Source organism: Patiria miniata, unplaced genomic scaffold, assembly GCF_015706575.1.
Source record: "Patiria miniata isolate m_02_andy unplaced genomic scaffold, ASM1570657v1 HiC_scaffold_20, whole genome shotgun sequence".
Taxonomy (NCBI): domain Eukaryota; kingdom Metazoa; phylum Echinodermata; class Asteroidea; order Valvatida; family Asterinidae; genus Patiria; species Patiria miniata.
In genome coordinates this window covers 8227766-8242868 of record NW_024037059.1, presented here as the reverse complement: position 1 = coordinate 8242868, position 15103 = coordinate 8227766, and the positions used below count along the sequence as shown (strand labels likewise).

The 15103-nt window shown below is 39.7% G+C and overlaps 1 protein-coding gene across 5 annotated transcripts; it reads left to right on the top strand.

Annotated features, from left to right (window-relative positions):
* Positions 1-125: 125 nt before the first annotated feature.
* Positions 126-14756, top strand: LOC119727766 (arfaptin-2-like). Of its 5 annotated transcripts, none has more exons than XM_038199817.1 (8): positions 126-233; positions 3060-3391; positions 6358-6390; positions 8374-8561; positions 9279-9470; positions 10452-10678; positions 11733-11907; positions 13029-14756. In XM_038199817.1, exons 2-8 carry the CDS (start codon positions 3100-3102, stop codon positions 13179-13181), a joined length of 1260 nt encoding a protein of 419 aa, XP_038055745.1. In that variant the 5' UTR covers positions 126-233; positions 3060-3099; the 3' UTR covers positions 13182-14756. The 5 variants fall into 5 exon arrangements, with proteins under 5 accessions (XP_038055745.1, XP_038055748.1, XP_038055744.1 ...); XM_038199820.1 differs by having other exon boundaries at positions 127-324; positions 3060-3268; XM_038199816.1 differs by having other exon boundaries at positions 127-324.
* The last annotated feature ends 347 nt before the right edge of the window (positions 14757-15103 follow it).

Genomic DNA, 15103 nt, shown 5'->3' with positions numbered 1-15103 from the left:
AGATCCCTTCGCACTGTAGCCTTACATTGAAGTTACCGTGACGTCAGGAATATGACCAAATGTCTTCACTGGTCCCAAATTCAGAAAGCAAGACACTTGCCTTATAAGTTAAGTTACCAGCGATTACAGGATCACATCAAGTTCCCGGATATTGACAACACGATCACGACCTGCCGTGGGATGCCGACTGAAGTGCGAGCATTTTTTGACCATTTTACGTGAAAGAATTGAAGGTATTTCTTCTATTCCTTTGAGGTGGTGGGTTGTGCAACATTCTACGAGCTACGCTGTAGAAACGTAGTCCACTTTTTGTTGAAAAAATTGGTAAGCATTGTCATTCAATGTGTGCATGGAGGTAGAATTCTAGTTTTCTACCTCCATGATGTGTGTTGCCGGGCCGGGGGGGGGGGGGGGGGGGGGGGGGGGGGAGGGTTGGGTTTGCATTCATGTGATCATTCTAGTTCTACTTATTCTAGCTTGGACAACAGTCCTTCTGATTTGAGGCGTGCGATCACACTCCCACACCATCGCACACCTAAAAGCTTCCCGAGAAGTGTGAATAATTGCAGTTGCACTTGCACGCCTAAAATCTGAATTTCCCTAGACCACAGATCACACAGTACACGTACAAAACCACACACCTAGAAAAAACACACACCTAGAAAAATCCAGGCGTGCCTTTTTCCACACGCCTGTGATTTTCAAATCGGAAGGACTGGGACAAAGATAAAATAATAGGTGCTTGGTTTTCCAGCCGAACCGAACTAAATAAAAATAGCCGAACTTGGCCTTCCGAACTGAACCCGAACCGAAGCCAAATGTTGGTTCGGAAGAGTTCGGCAAGTGTTTGTTTGATAGCGCTAGGATTGGATGCTAAAGCTTGCAATGAAAAAGGCAAAATTAAAGGGTACGCACGGATGATTGAATTTACTGTGTTGACAAGTCACCGCATTCATCTTCATTATTTGCGATGTTCTAGCCAGGCATACAATAGGATATATCAGGTCGATGTGCTTTGAAAAAAAATCGTACGCACCTGCAATTCTCTCAATGAAAAGCATGCCAATATCCCATTGCCCTGCCGTGTTCCAGCGTGACGTAGTTCGTTCGGACCAAAATGGGCGTGGTCTCCATAACCTGTGGGCCAAATTTGTTAATCTTGGTTTCTCTGGAAAGGTACCATCACAAGAAATCCCATTTGCCATTACTTTTCATGTCGAAGTAATTTGAAGTATTATGACCTACCGGTATTGACCTTGAATTTGACGTTGTGGATCACCTAACCTTGAGACGAACTTGGATGAAAATTATACCCCATCACGTTTTCTACAAAATATAAAAAATTAGGGGTATAATATTTTTGTTTGGTTTCTAGCTCATCTCAAAATTGGCAAAAGTGTTGCAAAATGTGATATTCCTATGTATGTACATGTTTTAGGGTAAAAAAAAACCCTGCTTTAAATCCAAAACATAAATACTAAAAGCAAAAGTACCAAATTATTATGAAAAACCTTACTTGACTGTTAGTGCATAAAGTCTCAAGCATCCTGTGAAATCTTGTGAAATCATGGCACTTGGTGTGCTGTCATTTTCAAGAAAAGTGGAATTTTTGTGTTTGGAAAATATTCCAACAATGGTCGGCTGACCATCGTTAATAAAAAAAATTATTTTGTTTTTTCAAATACATTTTTGTTGCAATTGGTTACACATCCGTGAATGGGTGCAAGCCAGCTAGTCTTGACGTGATAATTCCCCGAAATCTATAAATTGTTCCGTTTCATCTGAATACAAAACTTTAACATGTTTAAACGGGTCAGTGTAAGAATATTTGCTGTAAAACACTTACTCCCAAATCCATGCATTTCTGAAAATTACAGTTAATAAATGTTGTCCATGCAACATGTGCACGAGCAAGGTTTCATCTCAATATTAAATGGTTTCTAATTTTGTTTGCTGAAAACATGCATCCAGACATTAGATGGTGTGTCATGCAGTCTGTCATGTGTATGGGCTTAAGACGGAACCATATAAATAATGCTGTCTATCTTGAGCAGTGATGTCATAATTTATGGCAATGTGTAATATACACGTGTGCTTTCTATTACCAGTGTACACATCATAAGGGTCCAAGGGTCAACAAAATCTGGGCTAGTGTTACCATGGTTGTTGTGGCCATTGGCTTCATTGCATTAATAAATTTCACAGCTTATTTTTAATTTTGTTTGTATTTCAAGGTAGATTAAGTGATATTTAGTGAAACAATTTAAATTAAATTGATCAGTAAATTTAATGTGAACACAATCGTACTTCAAACATGCATGAACAATGATGAATGTGTATCTTGGGCAACAATTTGATATGAACCGAAACTTCATACACATGTATATACCGGTAGACATATTTTTCAAGAATTTTTGGGAATCCTCCCAAATCTATTTTTGTGTGGGAACCCAATAGGAAGCCTATGGAAGCGGCTGCAGCTTCTTCACATAGACACTTGTGTTATTTCTAGCCATAGTCATTCGGACACGGCCTTACAACAAATCAACTAAATCGAATAGCGCCCTCCTTTTGTGTCCACCATATCTCACGAAGACTAAGGTGGATATGAAAGGATCTGGGAGGTTTAAGGTAAATCCTAGAAAATCCATTGTTAATATCAGCCGTTATCATTCAGAGCTGGTATTAAATGTGGAATGTGTCGTACAGCACCTGGGCCCAATTTCACGGCGCTGCTTAACCGTTAGCAGAAAAGTTGTGTTTAGCATAGCAGAAAAATTTGCTAACCTTAAGCACTATTTCACGGCGTGTGTGTGCTAACGGTCGCGCGTGCATGGAGATTTCTATTGTTACGTCACTAAGTTAAGCAAATTTTTTCCAGAGGTAAGCGTGCCTTTTGCTGTGCTTATGCTTACGGTCTCCATGAAATAGACGGAGGCTCTGTTAGCATAAAATCGTGTGCTTACCAGCGCCGTGAAATTGGGCCCAGGTAGTGTTACCACTGGATCCATCACACACATTGCACTCAACTCTCTGTTTTCTTTTGAACCCTTGACCAGGTGATATCAGCAGGGTGCTGCCTCTACATCCGTTCAAGCAATGAGCACAGAGAACGGCACCTACCAGCCAGAGGACGATCTCGACGACACCTTTGAGCAGGATCTACGGGACATGCTGAGAGACGGTCCCTCCTTATCTGACGCAGCGGCGACCATACAGAGTGGCACATCAGCCAACAGGAGCGGCAGCAGCAACAACGGAAGTGGCGGTCAGTTTACCGGTGTAGACCTGTCTAGTCCCCAGAAGTCACCCATGTCATCACCACCTCAACCCAGGCTGATCCAAAACCCCAGCGTGGGCAGCCGACTCGCTCAGCCTGCCAGAGGGGCGGGTAGGTTAGCCTGATAATCATCCACCCATTGCCCATCCCATCTCTGCACTCCCGGCATGCCATGTTTTTGTCCTAATGTGTTCTGGGTCACAAATGTTATGTCACGCATGAAGGCCTTTAATACATTTTACAATATTTTGACCATATTTCTTAATTTTGAAACTTGAATTTGGTACTTTCTGTTGTTAAAGGGAATGTACATCATTGGCTTTTGCTGTAATTTTCAGAAATGAACTATTTGAGGGGTTAGTATAATAGATCAAATATTGTTACACTGACATGTTTGAAGTTTTGTTTTCGAAAATGCTGGAAAAACCAAGAAAAACAAAAATGTTCAAGTAGTCTGGTTCCCTGACTCCACTGAAGATAAAATGAATCAATTTATAGATGCCGGAAAATTGTAAGGTAAGGGAACCAGTCTAGCTGGCCTGCACCCGTTCATGAACATGTAACCAATAGCAAACAAAATTTGGAATGAAAAAAGGGTAAAGTTGGAGCAGTAGTTGAAAAATAGTTAGGTTTTTCCAACGGTGGTCGGCCGACCACCGTTGGAAATGTATACAAAAATACCATTTTCTTGAAAATGACTTCACACCAAGTGCCATAATTTTACAGGATGTTTTAGACTGTCATTTGCCAAAATCCTAGTAAGGTATTTCGTAAAAACTTAGTAGTTTTATTTGTCGATGTTTGCAAATGTTGTATATTCCCTTTAACAGGAAATTGCATGTCTCATTCCCTTTTTTAAAAACTGTTTAAACTAAAAGATCGTTGATTTATTTGTAGGTGTATTATATTCATTACGTAACTCATGCTTTTCAGAGACATGAAGGACAAACAAAACAAGAAATCTGTTTATTTTAAATGAAATCAACTGCTGTTGATTTTTTTTCTATTAGTTGTGCAGTCTCCATACAGTGTGCATGATGAGACACTGCCGTTAGTATGATCAGCTACTGTACACATTCCTACTAGATTAAATCTAGACATAAACAGGATTACTTCAATGAATGAATTAGCGATCCACTCTAGCACACTTATGCAATTTTAATGCCTGAAAGAATTGCATATACCGTATGTACACATACATGCACAGAATTGTTTCACCTTTTTCGTTTTCTTTTCTGATCTGAAGTTCAGTAGAACATTTTATTTCCTCTTGTTCCTTCAATTAAAAAGAATACAGTGAATGCGTGTTGATGTAACCCTACGATAAAAAAACATCCTGGCACTGCATTAACCCCTAATCACCATTGGCAGAGATCATTGAGTGATTAGGCCAGCCTCCCACGGGACTTGCTGCTAATGCACTGCTGTCTTTAGGAGTCCTTGTGTATCACAGTAGTGTTGATATTAGGGTGACATTTAGGATGGCTGAGTCTGTGCAGGGCACTGGATAGAATTGAATAGTGGGCTCCTAATTTACACTCCGTACACAAAATTTTAGTAGAAACTGAAAACGTTTGAATTTTTGTCAAATTGTTTGAAAGTTCCGTTGAAGGATTATATGCATAATTTTACTCATAAGATGCATCTGGTGTCTGCATCTACACACGTGCACATGTACAATGATGTTCTTAAAGACGGAATAACAATGATGTTAATGTACATGTATGCATTCTAGTGACTGTTTGTTTGGCCCTCATATGTATGTTTGCTTAAAAGTACGCATGCTTATTTAACCCTAACCCCCTAGGCCCTTTTGGCTAGGAATTATCCTCAATCGTGCAACATCCTCCAATTGCTACCATGTTGAAATTGGATTCGGCCTCAACCCTCCAGAATCATTCATTATTTCTTGAAATTCCAATTTCACTGACGCTCCTGCATAAAGTACACGAACCCAGCTTTTCCATTCGCCTCCATGCTTGTTGGGTCAGGCGTGTGTTTCTGTTAACAGATCATGCAATTGCTATGATCATTTGACCATTCCCATCATTGATTAACTCATCTTTTTATTCAGCAGTGTGACTCATACTGTCTGTTCATGTGTCAAGTCAAGCAGGCACACAATATAACAGTGTATCTGGCATACATTTTGTACCTTGTACCTTGCAAATGGTTCATTCAGAATTATTGGATCTTTGCAAAAGAAACAGTTTGACAACTTTTTTCTTTTTGTCACGGGTATTTTTCAAAATTTCAAATTCAAAGTGTCTATTTTTTACTTTTTATCCAGCCCTTGTCCCATTTTAAAGGGAGAAATCATTGTCGTCACAAATTTTGAAGTGCAGACTAATATATTTACAGTAACAATTGTATTGATCAACAAAAAATTGTTACTGGTAATTGTTTCAATTAAGTTTCACATCGTAAGTTTAAAAAGCTACCCAAGAAGAACTGTTTCACTCATTGTTACATACTGATCCACTTTATTTTTTTTTTCAATCATAGCATGCTAATTATTCTTTTTGCAAATGCAAATAATCCATTTGTGTGTAACTTGGCTCAGCTTACATGGCGTATGTCATTCACCTTTTTTCGAAATATGGTGGACACAATACGAGGGCGCTATTTTGTTCCAGTGTAAAGTCTTTGGTATTTTACCCAACAAAAGTGTGCTCTTCTATTGCGTCATCTTTATATCAAAAAGGTTTTTTATTTGTGTTTTATATGCTACTAATTCACTTGGTCCTCATTGTTGGTTGAAAATTGCTTTCTTATTGCACAAAGTTTGCATTTCTAAGATAAAGTTCCAAATGGAAAACCTTCAAACCATATGTAATGAGATTCGTTTTCAGTTATGTCCACCAAAAGTACGTAATGTTGATCAAATTTATTACGCAGATTTTCTCATTCAGAGAAAGAAATATCAATTGATACAAACTACACAATTTAATGTTTCCCTGTATTTTATTTTGAAAATGCAGACATTTGTCTTTGTGTAGCTGTGTCTGAATTAACATTTCTTGTTTTCTACTACTCATATTCTTCTTTTCTTCTATTGATCCTGTTCACGTTGACAGAAGAAAATGACCAACCACAATCCACTGAAAAACGTAAGCAATTTTGTGCCTTTAAAGTTGACATGTTAATGGTACTTGCACTTTAGGATATTCTTGAAACCCATTGAGACCTATAACTTGTGTCATTTTGTTGCTTTTATGTTGGTTAAAAATTATATCTTGTTGGTGCTAGCAATGTGGGCTTTCTTCAAGAGCTGCGTTTTCCTTACTAACATATTTTTAACGGGGGTATTAGTTAACAGTCTATTGCTTTTTAGCTTTTGGTTGAGAAAAATCCCCAGTGAGATTTTCTCATGATCCGTGATCAGCATGCCCAAGGGACCTTCATGTAGATTCTGATGTTGCCCCTGTTGTACCTGTCCATCCACCTGCAGTCATGTCTAGACTGCACGCCCCCAGTCAGCGTGAGATCCCATGTAATGAAATTAGTGTGTGTTGAGAGAGAAGCGCTACATGGGCAGCTTAGGGTGGCATTTGCAATTCAGGGAATGTTCACTATGCAAGTAACGTTCATTGATCGAATCCGTCACCCTCTCTGAACAGAGAGTGTAGTCACAAGTTCAGATGTTACACGGGATCTGCCCCAATCACATTGTGTAATAAGCGGTCAGTAATCGGATTGTCTGGACTACAGGAAGCAATTGCAGGCCATCAGACTAATCTTGCGTCCTAGGGGTTTTCCTGTTTGATAAAATTTCATTCCGCTGTGGCTACATGTATAGTCTAAATGGTTTACAATTTCATTGTCCAATGCTACCAAAACCGTCCTTACTTTAACATATTATTTGGTCATTATCTTAAGAATGAAATGTTGCCATCTTTAATCTGTTAGGGCTGTCCCAAATATACTGAATATTCAAATGTTAGATCATTAACCGAATATTCAAATAAATTTTCGCCAGTATGAATATTCGAATAAAAACAAATACGCACATGCACACATGACTGTGATGTTATTTGAATTGTAATGTTGCAGCGCTTTATTGTCAGATGCTCCGTTTTTTGTTGACTGTTGCTTTTTTATTGACGTCGGTTCATTGATCCTGTCCTCTTACCATGTTAAAGCCCTTGACATAACTATGAAGTACTGTAAAACACTCCAGCTGTCCATAATATCGATCGTTGCACGAACATTTTAACCGGCGTGCTTTGCGTGCAACTTTTGACTGGCGCGGCATGCAGCTGCAGCTGCATGTGTAAAATTTGATTGGAGAGTTACGAATATTCGGTGAAACGGAGTTTCGGATAATCAAATACTAGATTATTCGAAAACTGACAGCCCTAACATCTGTTGAGTCATTGGGACAGTGACAATACAGTGCATGTGTACATGTATACATGTAATTAATTATGCATTGCATTCTATATGGATACGTAATACTCTACATTGCCAGTAGAGTATGCATTTATGTACATACAGTGTACGTACACCAGCACATGTACAATGTATCTATGACCTCTGGATGGTACACGCTGATACAGGCCACGCTTTCTAAGACCATCTGTTTTCCTGTCAATTTATGCAGCTGCCTACATGTACTTTGTATATTCATGGGATTTTAATTATACATTAATTATTCTCATAGCAGGATTTGCATTGCAATATATGCGTGTACAGTATTTCTAGCCTGCTTGTGATAATCGTTTTCAAATGTTAGTACTGACTGCTGCTGTCTGGATCTGTTTTCTACCGATGATTTAACCAATGTGCAATAGTCTGCCATCACACTTACATTGTTAATGTATGTGTGGTTTGTACATGGATAGCAAAGAGAACGAATGTAAATAACTGCTGTGGAGCTGTTTAAAACAAACTACATTTGATGCAGAAATCTATCTGCAGTAAATCATTAACAAATTTTTAACAATTCCAGCGCCATTATAGCCACTGTTTTTTTAAATGTAAATTTGGGTCCATTTTATGTGTAAATTCTTTGTACATTTTTTACATCGGATTGCTCAAGAAATGTTCAAACTCTGATGTGTGACTGACCAGCCAATGTCTTTGTTTTTCAGCGGCCGTCCGCACTGCAGCCCCGTCTTCAGTTCCACCTGTTGCTCAGCCAGTAGCCACTATGCCTACAGCGCAGACGACATCTATTGGCAAACCCATGACAGGGATTGGCGGTACGGCTGTGGCTAACACACCAGTCCCCGGCCAGACTACTGACCAGGTGTCCACCTCGGTCATTGCTAAGGCTAAGGTAAGTCATGCAGTGGTCTTGGACAATTCACCTGTAGAGAGTAAAGACGGGAAAAAATAGAAAGATCTGTTAAACCCTAATCACCAAGGCCCTTTTAGCAAGAAACCATCCTCAATCCTGGAAAATCCTCCAATTGCCACCATGTAAAAATTAGATTCAGCCTCAATCTTCCAAAATCATCGATTATTTCTTGAATTTGTTTAGTGGAGGTGTGACCACTGCCTCAATCCTCCAAAATCCTCCAACAATCACTGTTAATGGGTTGAGGCAGTGCCGACAACATTCATAGGTATTGCGGATGATATGGAGCATGATGTAGGGTCAATAATGCATGGCTGAACAAAAACAATGCAGGGTTCAGCTTACGAATGCAACACAATACATCCTCCAAGGTTTCGGTGTTTGTTTATTAAGGGAACGTGATGGCCAGTAAGTGAGCAAACATAATTCAATAAGCTATCTTTGCGGTCAGTGATTCATACAGAAAATCTCTAAACCATGCAATTGCTGACTAAAATGATATCACAGAAACTGTGTCATCAGGGGTAAGGATATACATGCAACAAGACATCAGAAACAGCAACACTTTCAAGTAAACAAGGGCATCCAATTACTTTTATACAGATCAGGGGTAAAATATTTGTACAAACTCTAAAGAAATTTCATGGCAACTTTTAATGTCAGATTTGAATTGATATATTTGTTTGGAATGTCCAGTTGGATAGTTTGAAGAGTTGGAGCATCTCCACCTACAAGTGTACCCGTCAGCTGGTTCAAGAGAAGCTGGGCAAGGCGTCCAGGACAGTAGACCTGCAGCTGGAGGCACAGATTGAGGTGTTGAGAGATACGCAGCGCAAATACGGCAATATCATGAAGCTAGCAAGGGCATTGACTAACCACTTCTATCAGGTAGGCTGGTTGATCAGGAATACACAGACCCCTACCAGAGGCAAGACATGCAATAATTGTATAACAGATCATTGAACAAACCTATTTGTTATATCGTATCTTGGATTCTGTAAATTCGTTGGTCTAGAATTGCCAAGTGCAAAGTTAAGTTCATCTGCACTGCATTGCATATAAATTATCTCAGAGTGTATAATTATCTCATATACACTCTGCATTGCATACAAATTACCTTGTTTTAATTCGGGCGTTTCACAGTGCAGTGCGCCACCAAGAGTTTGCTATGGCGAGTCCATTTTCAAGTTTACGGTCGACAAAACATGGCCCATTTGAATGAGTGTCAGTGGACAACTTGAGCTAATTTGTTATAGATTGAGGCATAGCGTTTTGCTGCTTTACAAAAAACACCATATTGATAAAAAGAAAAGGGCAAACATATACTCGAATCATACGCTTACGAAACTACTGACTGAAAAAAACGAACAATTTCAAATGTCCCGCGCTGCGAATTTGTCAACCGTCTCCCACAATGCACTGAGAAAAATGAACTCTCCGTGGCAAACTCTTGGTGGCACACTGCATAGTGAATCGCCCGCATTACCTACATTTAAAGAAGCCACTTTGTAATTAAATATTAATACACAGTCACTAAAAGTCGTCTTGATTCATGAAAAGCCTGCCCATTTCACTGATCAGAGATTCCCCCCCCCCTTTCAACATTACAGCTCTGGAGTGTTTGTGTTAAGGCCCAGTTGTCATTGAATCACACAAACTATACCCAATTATCAGCATGCAGCATCTCACGCCTCACTTTTCGTTGGAATGACTCTGAGCAGATTTTTAGAGATTTTAAAACCTCGGATTTCTTCCACTCCTCAATTTTATTGTTGATCTGTTTTTAGTAGCCTTGAAATTTGAATCATATTCCTCTAAGTAAGCCTACTGCACATTGATTTCTGTCTACGTGAACGTTTTTGTGTTCAGGTTGTCCAGACCCAGCGTTCCCTTGGCGACGCTTTCGGGGAGCTGGCCCAGAAATCCACAGAGCTGTCGGAGGAGTTTAGCTACAATGCCGAGACACAGAAGTCCCTGTGTACGAACGGCGAGACGCTACTGGGCGCGCTCACGTTCTTCACATCCAGCGTCAGTACACTGTGCAACAAGACTATGGAGGATACACTGCTCACCGTGAAGCAGTATGAATCAGCTAGGTAAGTCTGCACATGTTCTTATAAAAATTTATTGTGAATGTCAATGCCATGTTGGCACCATTCAGCCTAGTCTACATCTTTAGACGGACTCTCTTCATTACATGGAGTAGTTGTTACACACTTATGTACTTTTGTTTTGGATAGGTCATTTTGAGTGCTGCCAATTTTGAATCTTCTTGCGTATGACTGTTGCAGCAGTGTACACTACAGCATAGAGCTATATTAAATTACTAGAGCACTAACTCCTCATTCTTGCGCGCGGAGAAGCTTTGAAGCCGCTCTGAGCACAGACATTTTGAATTTATGTGCGTGTTTGTAGAACACAATCAAAATAGATGGGTTGAATTTTAAAAGTGTACTCTAAATGCAACGCGCAAGTAGAAGACACGCAAACAACTTAAGCGCGTCATGACGGTTCAAAAAACGTCATGGCGAAAAGCATCTGCATCGGAGGGACGTGCACACGTTGCGCTGTTTCCGAAGAGCAAAGTGACACGCTCCTTTGCTGATCATGCGTTTCGGTTTTGGGCATATCGGCTTCGATGATGCACTGGTATGGAATACAAACGCAGATATGCAAATAGCCGTACAAAATTTCGAGTTTTCCATAGGTTTGTGCACAAACATGGATGCGCCCATCAGGCATTACTTTGTACATCGACTTAACACTCTAGTAATTTAATATAGCTCTATGCACTATAGTGACAGATCCAGGTTGGAGAGTCAGGTAAGGGCATCGTCTGTCACAAGGTGGATTTCCTTGATGCCTCCTGGGAACTTCGTCAGCATGTGATCATTCACAATGTGTGAGATGGTCTGATCTGCATGGCCGCACTCACATGCCGAGTTGTCCCGGAACTTCCATTTATATAGATTATGTGCAGATCTGGCATGTAGAGTGCAGATTCTATTGAGAGTGGTTCACTCTCGCCTGCCTTGGTTGAAACCAGGGGGTACGGTGGTGGGATCTCGCACCAGGTCCTTGTTGGTGTATTCCACGTTTTCCCACAGACCCATTTTTGAATAACAACATGAGAATATGTTACACCAACAGGATAGAATATGATGCTTACCGTGCCGACCTAGAGAGTTTACAGTTAGCACCTAAGGATGCCACAACTCAAGCCAGACTACATGATGCCCGGGTCAAGTATGAAGGCCAGAAGGAGAGATTTGACAAGCTGAGGCAGGACGTGGCTGTCAAACTCCGATTCTTGGAAGAGAACAAGGTATGTAGTCAAAGTCATGGTATTATACAAATAGAGAATGCTTATGAGTGCAATGGTAAGAATAATTTCATGCAATCACCTCATGAAACTTTTCTGTCCAATTCACAAACGTGAATTATTCGTAACTTGTTTTATACAATGCCATGCCAGCAATTGTGTGACCGTGCAATGGAACCTCTATTTACTGTGATGATGCCTACATATGTGGCTATGACAATTTTGTAGTGTGCATTCCAGTTGACTATACTCCCGCTGTATGTATGTACTTGTTGCATGTTCAATGCACCATTGTGATGCTTTTGTGGTGCTCGTTGGTCTTGTGTCAAACTGGAAGGCTGCAAGGGAGTGGCGTCCCTTGCCTCAGTGTGATGACTGGCCAGCGTATTGTAAATAAGCTCCTAAGATGCCAAAAAACAGCATAGGAATTGCATCATGGAAAGCCCTCATTTTGTCTTAGAAAAGTTTTGGACAAGTCTTTGAATTTCATTTTAAGATTGCTGTCGGAACCCAACCTCGTCCCCAGTGCTACATTATTTCCAACCTCGTTTCCAGTAGTAAGCCCTGGATAGGAAACTTTCTTCCTGTATCCTGATTCGATACCGCAATTGGCTAGAAATGGATTTATATTGTGTACTTGGTGTTGTTATTCGCAACGTGCAGTACGTGTTTTCACGATCATTCGTCCACGCCTTCTCGATGATTCATTTCCTTTTCAGTTTGTTCATATTAATATGAAATGTGATACTGCATGTTATCTCGTTAAGATCGTAACAGTTAAATTAAAATAAAATTGTGTTTTCGTAACTCACGCCACGCTCGCGCTGCGACGAATTGCTTCTGTTTTTACCCCAGACACGGCATACAAAAACAAATGCAAATGTAACGCACAGGCAGGCACCAGACTATTCCTCATTTGCATACGTGTACAAAAATCTTGCACATGCAAACGAACCAATTCCAGGGTGAGAGAGCAGGTAGTGGTGGGCGTACTGCTTGACACCCTGGGGACGAGGTTGGTGGGAACCCTGTTAATGATTTTTGGTCAAAAATTTGACAAACTTCCTACAAATTTTTTAATTTTTTTGCCATTTTACTTCGAAATTTTTTCCACATTTTTGTAGGTGAAGGTGATGCACAAGCAGCTGCTACTCTTCCATAACGCCATCTCAGCCTACTTCTCTGGCAACCAACAAGCCCTGGATGCCACCCTCAAACAGTTCAACATACGCCCCAAGGCTGGCAATGAAGTCAAGCCGTCCTTCTTGGAACAGTGAGTCACGTCAGACAAAGTCTGACACCATAGGACTCTTGGGATATAACAATTTATTTAAAAAAGTAAATAGATAAATAAAAGCAAATTAGCAGATCAATCATATTAATTATAGCATTTGCTTTATTTTTAAGTTATAATTTACTTTAAAAGTCAGAGTAGTCTGGTCAAAGTGACTTGGTTTTACAGTATTCTGGTTTGAGTTTTACTGATAGTCACGAACAAAACTGAATCCCTTAAAAAAGCCTTTTTTTTTCGGAATTTGAAAGCATTCTTTTAATACATGTACATGGAGTATTCTGATTATTTACCATGGTGTTGCACCCTGCAAAACACATGGTCAGTGATGAAGTTTCAATGCAGTGAAATGGACAGGCAGTCTTAAAGAGAAGAATTGCATGTTTGGATTCAAACGTACCAGTTTAACAAAGAAGGCTGTACGAAAGACGTGTGAACATTGATTGGCGCACATTGATATTTCATTGTTCTTGATTTTTTTTAATACTCATATTGAGGACTTGTTAAAATTTCATGATCTTAGTGTAAAATTTGCTCGTTGGCCAGACCTATAAAGACCCCCTCCCATGGAGGGTATTGAAGAATTCAAAAGCCGATAAGTAAAGACTCCAAATGTTTGATGATAGTTTGATGATATTGCACAACCTTGAACCGACCCCCCCAGTTCTAATCATTTTGTGTGCTCCATTAAGCCAAAGAAAACTGGTCAAATACAAAATATATCAAACATAAAGTGTTTTATATTCAACAAGCTTCAATGTTCTTTTGAGGTGGAATGTCCTTTTTACACTGCGAAATTGTATTGTTATTGACCACAAGTATGAGACGATGGTTGGTATTCTTAGTTATCTGTACATCCGACGTGTAGTCTCCAAAGTTTGACTTTCTGGGTTAAGGGACGTAGTACTTATCTGTGTAATGGTTTGCTCTTAATCTACTTGTATATTGCTCAACACACATTTTCATAATTGTGGTGTATGGCGCTGAGAATTGATTTACTTTTGTGGCCTGAAATGTTGAAAACATTGAACACTGCCCTGTCGTCTTTGTTGAGGCAGAAAAAGACTGTAGAGCCCTCACCTCATCTTAGTCCTACATGTAAAATACTCCACAGTACCTTCAAGATTTGTTTTACATCTGGGCAATTCCCCGGTTACTCACGTTACATTTTTGTACCGTGAGTAACCAATTTTGTGCGTCTTGTTTATCATACAAAACACATTTTTTGGATGTCATCTTTGGTGCTTAGGTAGGTCTAGGTCTACTCTATCTACCATGGGGATAACAGTTATTAAACCTTTTCAGTAAGGTAATTACAGCCCAAGGAAACTCAAAAGTACATCAAAATGTAACGTGAGTAAGCGTGGAATTGCCCATCTGGTCTGAAGTCCGAGAATCTACATTTCCTTTTACACACATTCCAAAACAGATCTGATTCTGAAATCTGATTCTGACAGGAAAGATTTTGATAAGAGTTTGACTTGGGTAAATTAAAATACCGATTGACTTCATGAACAATTTCCTCCATCTTGTGCATGAACAGGAGAGTGATGCCAAATACTAAATACGTGTAGCTCTTTACCCAGAAGTTCCGCTGTGTGTTGTATTACTGCGGTATGCTCTATTTGTGTGACCGTTATATTGTAATGGTGCAGGGGGGGATTATCTTGCTATATTTTCATGGTGCTTGAGTTTAACTTTAATTACTTATCCCTGCTTGGCTCTTAGAATAATGCTACCAAAAAAGTAATATAGTAATCCTACTATAATTGCGACCTGTCACCATGAAATGAGCTTAAAGTCGGAAATTGTCATTTTTCAGTACAGTGGGGCAAGCCAAAATTTGAGGGGTGGTCAATTTTTTTTTTTTTCAGGTGAAATCCTGTTTTACCTTTCTCCAATTTATTT